This window comes from Pteronotus mesoamericanus, unplaced genomic scaffold (genome assembly GCF_021234165.1).
Source record: "Pteronotus mesoamericanus isolate MK-2021 breed Mesoamerican mustached bat unplaced genomic scaffold, CSHL_Meso_final scaffold_167, whole genome shotgun sequence".
In the NCBI taxonomy this organism is placed as follows: domain Eukaryota; kingdom Metazoa; phylum Chordata; class Mammalia; order Chiroptera; family Mormoopidae; genus Pteronotus; species Pteronotus mesoamericanus.
This window is the reverse complement of record NW_026555308.1, coordinates 12,039,199-12,050,469: the sequence shown is the minus strand read 5'-3', so window position 1 is coordinate 12,050,469 and position 11,271 is coordinate 12,039,199. Positions and strand designations below refer to the sequence as shown.

At 47.0% G+C, this 11,271-nt stretch overlaps 1 protein-coding gene across 1 annotated transcript; it reads left to right on the top strand.

Moving 5' to 3' along the window:
- Positions 1-989: 989 nt before the first annotated feature.
- Positions 990-10,433, top strand: LOC129083699 (group 10 secretory phospholipase A2-like). Its single transcript, XM_054589607.1, has 4 exons — positions 990-1,126; positions 4,190-4,340; positions 6,009-6,118; positions 10,183-10,433. The coding sequence occupies exons 1-4, from the start codon at positions 1,075-1,077 to the stop codon at positions 10,323-10,325; spliced, it is 456 nt and encodes a 151-aa protein (XP_054445582.1). The 5' UTR covers positions 990-1,074; the 3' UTR covers positions 10,326-10,433.
- The last annotated feature ends 838 nt before the right edge of the window (positions 10,434-11,271 follow it).

The window sequence follows — 11,271 nt, the reverse complement described above, 5'->3', positions numbered from 1 at the left end:
CAGTGGGGAGACAGTGACTCAGAGGGAGGCAGATGAGTGGCCTGATGCCTTAGGTTTTCATAGAAGGAGGCAGATAGAGGATTCAGAAAATAAAGAAATGAATTTGAATCTGCGTGGCTGCAACTCTTGGCTTTTAGCTTTCTCTGAGCCTGTTTTTTTCCTGTGAAATGGGAACTCCAGGGGCCTGAGGTTGTGATAAGAACATGCCCTTAGCACATTATAGCTGGTGAGACATGACCATCATTAGTTGCCATTACTTTTATTAGAGCTTGGCCATGGAGATGGGAGGAGTCTAGGGTTCTACTCTCAGAAGCAGTGATGGCTAGAAATCAACAGAAATTGATGACACCGGGTAGGGACAAAGTTGTGTGCCAGAACTCTGATCTCCTTTCAATGCTGAGCAACTACTGTGTGTGCCTTTTCTGTCTCACGTGTCCTCTGGAGGAGGCCTTAGCGCCCTTGGTTTCTACTGAGGTAGAAAGGGTGAGGGGTGCGGGGCTCGGTCCTCTCCTACACCATTTCAGCTGTGTCTTTTACCAGAACCCACTGTGTGACCTTGGGCAAATCTCTGATGCCTTCAGTTCCCCGACTGTCGTGGTGGTGGGGACTGGTGCAAGAGCTGATTTCTAGAGGTGTCAGGAGCAACAAGTATCCTACACTTAAAGTGTTTAAAATAATTTCAGTACTTCCCGCTCCTCCAAGTCTCCTTTTGGGGGCCAGGTGAGCACTAGGAGGGGGCTGCAGGTAATAGTACTAGAGCACACTTTCTTGCGAATTTACTGGGTGACTTGACCTGTGCCAAACTCCTTTCCTCCGCAATTTCTCCAAACTCTCATCCCAGACTTTCTGGGCCGTATTCTCTCTCTTGGCCTCGCGCGCTCATTCCTTCTCTTGGCGGCCCAGGAGCCTGACCTGGCCGGGCTCCGCCCGGCCCTGCGGGGAAGGTGAGGGCAGGCGGCAAGGGGCGGGGCGTGGGGGAGGGGTTCGGCCCGGGCTTGGTGACTACGCTAGCCCGCCAGATCGTCCCACACCTGCCACCATCCCGTGGGTCAGCTGCCCCTGTGCCAGCCAGTAATGCTGCCGCTGCTGCTGCTGCTACTGGTACCTGGATTCCTGCGCAGCGCAGGTGAGTGAGGAATGGGCCCCTCGGAGGATCAAGGAGTTCCTGGGACTCCTTCAGCCCTCTCTCCTGGCCCAGCATTCCTGCTCCCCACCCTTCTGCAAGGAGTCCAACTTGACCAGCCCTTTTCAAGGTCCCAGGAGCTCTGCAGCCCAGAGCCCTTCTTTCTCTGCCTCACTGACACGTTTCTTACTAGGTTTCCAAGAGCCCTGTGCCCCAGCCCTCCCCAAGAGCTTCCGAGACTCATTCACTCCTCCCAGGAACGCAAATCTAGCCCAGCCTTTCCTCAGGGGCTCAGGGGGGCTGTGTCCTCCCCAGACATCCCCTCCAATCACTCTAACCCTCTTCAGCGACCAGACCTTCCCCGTTTACCTGGCCCCAGGTCTAGTGAACTGACTGTTCACTTCAGCTGCCCCGGGGGCATCGGAGGTGGGACTGCCAGGGGGACATCTGAGACTGGGGGGAGCAGGGGGCAGAAGGGACCCAGCCCAACCAGGATCAGGGTAGACCATAAGGTTGCCTTCTCACCCATCCCTGGTGAGGGCCCTTCAGTGACTGCCTATTTCTGGGGTGTACAGGCGCACACACTCACAAGGAAATATACAGATACCACATCATATACATACACACCCCCAGCCTCTCCTGGACACCTAGATGTAGGGCTCATGGACAGGCTCACACACAGACACAAGCAAATATACCCGAAGGAAACACACACACACACACACACACACACACACACACAGAGGCTCACACACAGGCCCATAGGAAGATAGGAAGCCTAGCAGCCTTGGCACTCCCAGCGAGGCTGCCGTGGGCAGACAGAGCAAACAGACCCCAGAGTGACCTGCCCCACCTAAGCTGGCCCGGAGGGAGTGTTTTCCTTGGTTCCAAACCCACTGCTGGACGTCTGCCCCATGCTTGGGTTCCCCATAGGGCTGTACTCAGGACCCTGAGATGCCAGAGTGTAGTTAGTTCATGGTGGGGGTGGGGGCACCTCTGTGGACAGCTGTGGGGTGTAGGATTAAGACTGGAGCCCTGTCAGATATGCTTGGACTAGGGTTTGGTGGATCCAGAAGTCAAGGGACCTTTCCTGGAAGCCCACTGTGTGCCAGGGGAGCTGAAGCTGCCCATGGCAGAGATCTGTCCTCAAAGAGCTCCCAGGCTAGAGGGTCACTCCCATAAGCCTGGCATCCTGGTGCCAGGGGTGTGACAGGGGCCCCTGTGGTCACCTGAGGGTGAAGCAGATTCTAGCAGGTGGCCGGTGAGCTGGGTGAGGATGGTGTGAGAACAGATGCAGCACAGGATATGTGTGCTGGGAAATTCAACTGGAGGAACAGGAAACGATGAGCAGAGTCCATGTGGTGGGCACTGAGAGAGGACACTGGAGAGGAGGAGGGGATGGGCCCCGTCAGGCCTCTGGGCTGCATGAGGCCCCTGAGCTTTATCTGGAGGGTGGTAGAGCCACAGGAGGCAGAGGTGTGGCCAGCTGGGAGCAGCACTCAGCAAGTCCTGGGAGAGCAAGAACTGGTCTTCCAGAAAGGAAGGGGAAGTGTTTAACTCTAAAATCCTTATTTTACAAATCGTTTTGAATTTAACTCTTCTCTGTTCCCCCACATGAATATGCTACTTTCTCCACTGAGAAAAAACATTAGACATAATTTTTGTATGTATTTTTCCAAAAAATCAGTGTAATAAAAACTTATTCTAGATAAAAAGACACAAAAGAGACATGATGGCCAAATACAATGCATAAATCTCTGTCCTGGTAGTCCCAGAGTAGAGAGTGGACTCCCAGGAGCCAGGCGGGCCTTGGTATGAGCTTCTGCTCTGAGGCTCACCAGCCCCATGACCTGGGATGGGTCCTTTTGCCTCTCTTAGTCTCAGCCTCCTCATCTGTAAATGGGATGATAGCTGCCCACAAGACAAGGAGGCTATGCCACTGACAACAGAAGATGCCTGGTGCAGGGTGAGGTTCAAGGGACTGTATCTCCTACTATTGCTCTGACTTGTTTTAGACCAAATGCCAGAGGGTAGACTCATTGCCTGAGGAGTTGCTCTAGGATGCTCTGATGCCCAGGTTACAGTGGGTTTGGAGATGTTTGGCTTTGAGTAGTGGCCTCTACCTGCTCGCTGCCCCTCAGCTGTGCCACCGTGGCAGACCTCCTTCTCCTGCTGCTCCTGGGAGGAATGAACACTGGATTGGGAGTCAGAAGCCTGGGTCAGAGCCCCCAGTCAGCCAGGTTCTTGCTGGCATATGGCTGGGAGAGGAGGGTGGTCATCCTTACTGCCCACGCCTCCTCTTTCTCACCAGTGAAAGACAGGTTTTCAGTTGCATCTACCGTGCACTGCCCTGTGTCAGAGCCATGACTGGGTTTGGGCCACAGGACCTCCCTGTGTAGAAGCAAAGCTGGGCCTGAGCAGTGAAAATAAGAGGAGATCAAAATGGCCCTGAACCAGAGACTTAACAGAAGTGGTGGTAGTAGTGGGGGGTGGGGGTGGAGAAGAACCAGGGACAGGGAGAAGAATGCGGGAAGCCCCCACAGAGGAGCCTTCCTTGGTGGCAGAGACCCTGTTTAGCTCATCTCTGATGTCCAGGGCTCATCACAAGCAACTGGACTGACATTTGATGTCCAGCTTGTACTCTGTGTCAGGAATTGACAAAGACAGGAGACTGGGAGCCAGGGCATTTCAGGAAGATGGACTAGCCTCTGCAAAGACCCAGTGGTGTGATCTTTCAGCTGTGGCTCTGTGTCTTGTTTCTTCTTTCACGGCTGCCTTGAGGATATTGGTAATAATAGTTAGAGCTTGTTATGTGCCAGGTGCTTTACATGTTTGATAGTATTTTATTCTCTCAAGTAAGGTATGCTTATCCCCCTATTTTATAGATGAGGAAAACAAGGCACAGAGAGCTTGAATAAGTTGTCCAAGATCACACAGCTAGGAAGTAGGGGGAGCAGGATTCAAACCCAGGCAGTCACCTAGGCTTTTCTCAGGCCAGTGACCTTCCCCAGGGCCCAGGGCCAAGGCAGACCTGACCTTCAGCCTCTAACCTTTGTTTCCCTCCAGCCTCCTTGAAGTCACATGTGCACCGGCGTGGACTCGTAGAACTGGCAGAAACCATAAACTGTGTTGGCCCCCGTACTCCCCTGGCCTATGTTAGCTATGGCTGCTATTGTGGCCTGGGTGGCCAGGGCCAACCCCTGGATGCTATTGACCGGTGAGTTCATACTTGGGCCAGGCTGAAAGGTCCCCCACCCTCTGAGGTATTTAAGGCCTATGAAGAAATAGCACATGGTGCCACCCTGCAGGCAGAGGGCCTCCTGTGTAACATGCCAATGAGGCCAAACCTTGGTACCAGCTGCCCTCCTCAGTCTGGCTATGGGATGATTACTTTGGCTAAATAAATAAATAAATAAATAACAAAGTTGATCAGACTTAAAGTGCACCAGGACCTGTTCTGAAAACACGTTTTTAATCCTCACAACGATCCCATAACAAAAATGAGAAAACTGAGGTAGAGAAAAATTAAGTAACTTGTCTGGACCACATAGAGAGTAAGGGGTCGGGGCTGGGATTTGAATGTCAGCGGTTTGCTGGGCTCATGGACCTAATCAGTGCCCTCTGCTACCACGTGAGAAGTGCCTGTTCTGCACAAAGCTGTGAACTCATTCCTTTCCATGACTACATCTCCCTTACCCTCATCGCCACCCTTGGAAACAGGCGCAATGGCTATATTGTGTTATGGACCAGGGCCCTGAAACTCAGAGAGGCACAGCCACATACCCATTTTTACAAAGCTGGTAGGTAGCCGAGGACAGAATTTGATTGTCTCTTCCTTAGCTTGGAGGATGTGATTGTCGTTAACAGGTCTTTACTCAGCCATGTACCTTCAAGGCTCCTGCTGGCCACATCCTCCCACACTCTGGTTGTCTGGTTCCTATACATCTTTCTAGATGCAGATCAAGCATTACCCGCTCTAGGAAGCCTCTCCTGAATCCCGGCTGGGCACAGCACTGCCTATGGCTTCCAGAATCCCCTTTTCAACCACACATCCCAGCACTTTTCACTATGCATGTGGTGCCTGGTAGCTTGTCTGCCTACCCCACCAGATTGAGAGCACTTTGAGGGCAATGAGGAATCTGGCTGACCTGTCCCTGCCAGGCTCAGCTGAGGGCTCAACACAGAGTGGGGCTGGTGGTTGAATGGAGATCATACCAGTGAAAGAATGAATAATGGGCAGGTTTAGGGACATTTGTCGGTGTTCCTCCGGGAATTTTTCAACAGGAGATCTGATTATGTGGCAGGCCCTGGGCTGAACTGGATGCTGGTAACACTGTGAGGAATCAGACAGGAATGGTTCCACTTCTTATAGCTCTGGTCATGAGGAGGACAAATGTTGATCTCCTTGCTAATGAAGGTCCCATTATGAACCTGCCTCGAAGGGAAGGAACCTGGTTTTATGAGAGGGTGGAACAAGGAGACCTTTATAGCCTGGGAGGTAGGGAGCCTGATGACATTCTGGGAATGGGGGCTGGTGCTTAGGCTGGAACTAAAAGAGGAAGAGTGGGAATGAAGTTGGCCTGGGCAGAGGACATAGGCGGGAGGCAGCCTCACTCTAGCAACAGAGAGGAGACAGGTTCTGCTGGAGCTCAGAGTCTCGGAGAGTGGAGCAGGCAGGGCCGAGGCAGGGGCCAGGCTCAAGCATGGCTGGGGATGGAGGCAGTGCAGGACACACCGGGTTCAGCAGAATTATTTCCCGGGATAGGATTCTCAGGGACAAAGTTTGGACCAGAAGATGCTCTCCCATAGCCCTGGCAGAGAAAAGTGGCCAGGAGAGCAGCCCTGCCATTCCCTACCAGCTGGTCTGCCTGTCTGCCATCCATAGGTGCTGCCATCGTCATGACTGCTGCTACCATCATGCCAGGGAGGAGGCTGGCTGCAAGGCCAAGCTGGAACCTTACTCGTGGAAGTGCAACGATCAGCACATCGAATGTGGTGAGTCCCCTGCAGCACCCACGCCGACCTCCCCGAGAGTTCCTGGGGCATCCTTGGCTGTAATAACTTACCACTGCTTCCAACTTTGCATAGATCACTCTTTGGGTTTATCTGATATGTCATCTTTAATACTGAGCACTTAAAAATATAAACAGAAACTTTTTTTTTTTTTCTGTTTGGACAAACTGAAAAAGATAGAAATGACACCAGATTAAAAACAACCTAAATGTCTGTCACATGGGGGCCTGGGTATATAAATCTGTGATGTATCCTCATGGTGGCAAATTGTGGCCTGAAGAAAGGGTAAGGTAAGAAAGGACAAGGAAAGATGTTGAGTGAAGAAGCAAACTGCAGAATGACAGGTTCAATAAAGCAATATTGTGTTAAAAAAGAAAAGAACTTGTAAATAGTACCATACTACTTTCCATGGCTACATGTAGATGTACATACACAAAGGTCAGAAAAATGTAAAGATACACTCCAAACTGAGGATGGCTGTGGTCATTGCTAGGGACAGAATCGGGCTGAGGGGAGTGATGGTACAAGGCGATTTTATGTTCTTTGTAATGTTTCCTTTTTTTACAAAGAGAGTGTCTTCGTGAGTTGCTAATTTAAAGTTAAAAAGAAAAGAAATATACAGCCTCATATGATCTCTGCAAATTACTTTGACATGCATCAAAACAAAATAAAATAAAAATATGGCTGGATGACATATGGCCAGATTACCTTCTGACAGATGGTACTTTATTGGTGGGGTGATTAATATATCTCATTGTGGTTTTGATTTGCTTTTCCCTAATGACGTTGAGCATCTTTTCATGTGCTTGTTGGCCATTTTTATATCTTTGGAGAAATGTCTATTCAAGTCTTTCACTCATTTTTAATTGGGTTGTCATTTTTGTTGTTGAGTTATAAGAGTTTTTTATATATTCTGGGTACTGCACCCTTATCAGATATGTGATCTATAAATATTTTTTCAAATAATGTTTTTTATGTACAAAAGTTGTAATTTTGATAAAGCCGAATTTTTCTATTTTGTCTTTTCTTGATCATGTCTGTGGTGTCCTATCTAAGAAGCCATTGCTAGACCCAAGGTCATGAAGATTTACCCCCACTTCCTTATAATAGTTTTATCATTTGAATTCTTATGTCTAGGTCATTGATACACTATGAGTTTATTTTATTTTAATTTTTCTTAGAGAGAGGGGCAGGGAGGGAGAAAGAGAGGGAAAGAAAAAGAAACATTGATGTGACAGAAAAATATCAATCGGTTGCCTGTTGTTTGCACCCTGACCCGGGATGGACCGAACCTGCAACCCAGGTGTGTGCCTGATGGGCAATCGAACTGGTAACATTTTGCTTTGTGGGATGACACCCAACAAACTGAGCCACACTGGCCAGGGCTTTAATATTTTTAAGAACTTTTTAAAATTGATTTTGAGAGAGATAGAAACATCTATCTGTTGTTCCCCTGATTTATGCATTCATTGGTTGCTTCTTGTATGTGCCCTAACTGGAGATTGAACCTGCAACCATGGCATATTGGGGCGATGCTCTAACCAACTGAGCTACTTGGCCAGGACTAACTGTCGTACATGGTGTGTGGTAGGAGTCCAACTTCATTCTTTTGCATGTGGATATCCAGTTGTCCCAGTACCATTTGTTGAAGAGACTCTTCTTCCCTTGTTGAAAATCTCGGCCCTAGATGGATGACCTTTCTGGTCCTCCGTTTCCTTACCTTGAAGATGGATTGCAGAGATGAAATAAAGCGTTTATAATGTGATAAACAGATTGGACAGGGATTATTACTCTCTTCCATCTCTTATCCCTTCCTCCCTCATCCTTATATGAACCTCTCTCTGACCCCACTACCTCCTACTAGAGAGAACTGAGGTTCTGGTGTGACTTTCCATTAAAATCCTATCTTCTGCAACTTGGTCTGTTCTGGGGGGAAAGAGGCAGTCATAAGAGTTACTACAAGGATGTTCTTAGATATGTGCATATTTTCAGCCATATCTCCTTAGAATGATTTAGGAACTGGCCTAAGAGCAAAGCTGAATTAGTACTGAGACATAATATTAGTGTTTAGGACTGAAAGCACCTCAGACATCATCTTGCCCAGCCCTCTCATTTAAAGTTGGGCAACTTGAAACCCAGGGAAAGAAGTGACTCTCCTAACATGGTGGTGATGTGCCTACTGCTGGGCACATTCCCTGTCCCCAAACTTCCCCCTTCCGGTGTGGGTAGGAGGGGTGAAATGGGACTTGAATTGCAATCTGTTAAAGATCTTTCCCTTCTTCCCTTCAACTTGCATGTTCTGCTTACTCTAGCCATGTGAAAACGGTGTTTGTAAAATATTTATTGGTGGAGTCTGTGCCTGTTTACAGAACTGCCCTCCCTGAACCAAATGAAGAGAACCAAAATATCTATTATGCATTTTTGGCTAAAAATATTCTCTTATTCTCTTTGGAGATATTCTGAACATAGGTGTTTACTTAATTGCAGGTGTGGCCCATTTTCCATTTATGGGCCTGACTTAAGTATATTTAACATTTTTTTAAGCCTATAATAATATTTACTGGCAGGCCTTTATTTTAAACTTAACCCTTGGGAGCTATTTTTCTTTTTAAGTTTTTATTATTCTTGAATAAATGATGTTGTTGGGTTCCTGAGGCTCTTGAGCAGTGAGACCAAGTGTTGCTTTTGAAAGAATCTTTCTTGCTCAGAGAGGAGGATGGGAACGCAAGGGAGGTACAGGCACTGGGTCAGAAGACCTGCGCTGCAGTCCTTGGTCCCCTCCTTCCCAGGTCTGTGGCTTTGGACATGTTACTGAATCCCTCTGAGCCTCACTTTACACATCTGTAAAATGGGAATAATAAAACTTAGATGCTGTGTTTGTGTGAGATATATGGCTTTTCTGTATTATCCCAATAAATATTATTGAGAATCTACTTTGTGCCAGCCTCCATCCTACGTTTTAGGTAAGACAGGGAAGTCTAAAAGGAGGAGAGCGGAAAATTGTGTCTGTACCAAGTGCTTTTATAACTGCTATGTTGGAAAATAAAGCAGGTGAAATACTGTATCTGCTATAATGTGGATGAACCTTGAAAACGTGATACTAAGTGAAAGAAGGGAGACACGAAAGGTCACATACTGTATGATTACAAGTATATGAAATACCCATCATAGGCACACCACTAGGGACAAAAAACAAATTAGTGGTTGACAGGGACTCAGGAGAGGGTTAGTGGGGAAGTGACACCTTAATGTATGCGAAGTCTCTTTTGGGGTGATAGAAATGTTTTAGTAGAATAGAGAGAGGTAATGATTACACAACATCATGAATTCACTAAATCCCAATGACTTGTGCACTCTGAAATGGTAAATTTTGTTATGGGAATTTTTCAATTAGAAAAAAGCAGCAATGCAGACTTACTGAAGACATTCTGGATGGCAACCTTTGCATCTCTGTATAAGGAAGGTTCAGCAAGGATGGAGGGGAGAGATGGAATACGTGGTTGTTATCCACAACAAGCTCTTGTCCAAGGAGCATCTGAAAGAGACTTGGAGAACAAAGGCAGAGAAATGCAGGTGGAGCCAACACTGACTGAGTGCATGCCAAGTCTTTCCTAGGCAGTTTATATGGGCTTCCCGATAACTCCACAAAGTGAATAATGCCCCATTTTAAATGAACACTTGAGCCATTTAGGCAAGATCACACAGCTAGGAAGTAGCAGAGCAAGCATTCCAAAAAAAAGGTCTGGATGGTTCCCTACTGCTTATCTAAATGGATCCTCAAATGAAATGTAATAATGATGCAAAAGAGAAGCCAGAAGTTCATATGGACTTTGGACTCTGTGTCTGAAATCACTTGACAGCTTCAATTTCCTTCTATGCAAAACGGGGCCAACATCACCTCCCTAGAGTTGCCAGGATGATGATCATTGGTGAACTGTCAAAATCACACAGATGCAATTTGTGACCCTTCCTGCCAGCAGTGTTACTGGCTTCCCTCATGTTTATCTGCGAGTCTCTGCTCTAATCTGTTTTCCCATTTCTTTCAGAACCAACAGAGGACAAATGTCAAGAACTCTTATGCAAGTGTGACCAGGAGATTGCTTACTGCTTAGCCAAAACTGAGTACAATTTCAAGTACCTCTTCTTTCCACGTTTCTTTTGTGGGCGGGACCCACTCAAGTGTGACTAACTTTCACTTGAAATGTTCTTTTGCATGAAAATAAAACTCCTTTTCACTAATCAATAGCTATATTCAGTTCCTTGCAGCCGGGAACTGAGTTAAAAGTGTTGAAGCTGCAACCAGTGTTTGCTTTCTCTCTCCATCCCGGAACTTGAGGCTGGAGCCTGTTTGGTTTCCAGTTTGATTAAGGTCAAAACCCCATGTCTATTTATAAAACCATAACTGTGTTTATAACTGTGTTCTGTATTGGGTTTGGTACCATTTTTGAGGTTCAGCTTTTATGAAAAGGCTGAGCTTGTCTTCTACCCTGCTCTTGATGAACAAACACCTGCTAAGTGCCTGGCCTTGTTCTAGGTACTGGGTTGAGGCAATAAACAAAGACAACCACAGAACACCCTTGTGAAGTTCAAGTCTAGTAGTTGTTAGCTCAAGAAAGAGTATTCTTAAAAAAATAAAATTTTTCCCCACCCTACTCCACCGTTAATAGTTAACATCTATTTCCTGATTATAAAAGTATTACATACTCACTGCTTTAAATAAAGGGCAAATACGAAAAGGAGGAAAAAACCCTAAACTACTCCAATTCTCACAATGCAGAAAAAACACTTTTAGCTTCTTGGTGTGCTGTTCATCAGTCTTTTCTGTAATTTTTATTTTTACTTTTTTAAAGATTTTATTTATTCACTTTTACAGAGAGGGGAAGAGAGGGAGAGAGGGAGGTAGAGAACAGCAATGTTCCCAATTGGTTTCCTCTTGCATGTGCCCCATCAGGGAACCAGCCTCAACCCAGGCATGTGCCCTGACTGGGAATCTAACCGGTGACCTTTTGCTTTGCAAGACAATGCCCAAGCAAGCCACGCCAGTCGGGCATTTTCTGTAATTTTTAAAAGTGAAGTTGAGATACTCTTGTGATTTTCATAAGCTTTTCTCCTTGAAAGCTCCATTTTATTATTTT

What these genes read in the sequence shown, in the direction of transcription:
- LOC129083699 (XM_054589607.1), top strand. Translation starts at nt 1,075, where the DNA reads ATGCTGCCGCTGCTGCTGCTGCTACTGGTACCTGGATTCCTGCGCAGC. An exon ending in TGGATTCCTGCGCAGCGCAG is followed by an intron (nt 1,127 to 4,189) that starts GTGAGTGAGGAA and finishes GTTTCCCTCCAG; the next exon opens with CCTCCTTGAAGTCACATGTG. An exon ending in CCCCTGGATGCTATTGACCG is followed by an intron (nt 4,341 to 6,008) that starts GTGAGTTCATAC and finishes TGCCATCCATAG; the next exon opens with GTGCTGCCATCGTCATGACT.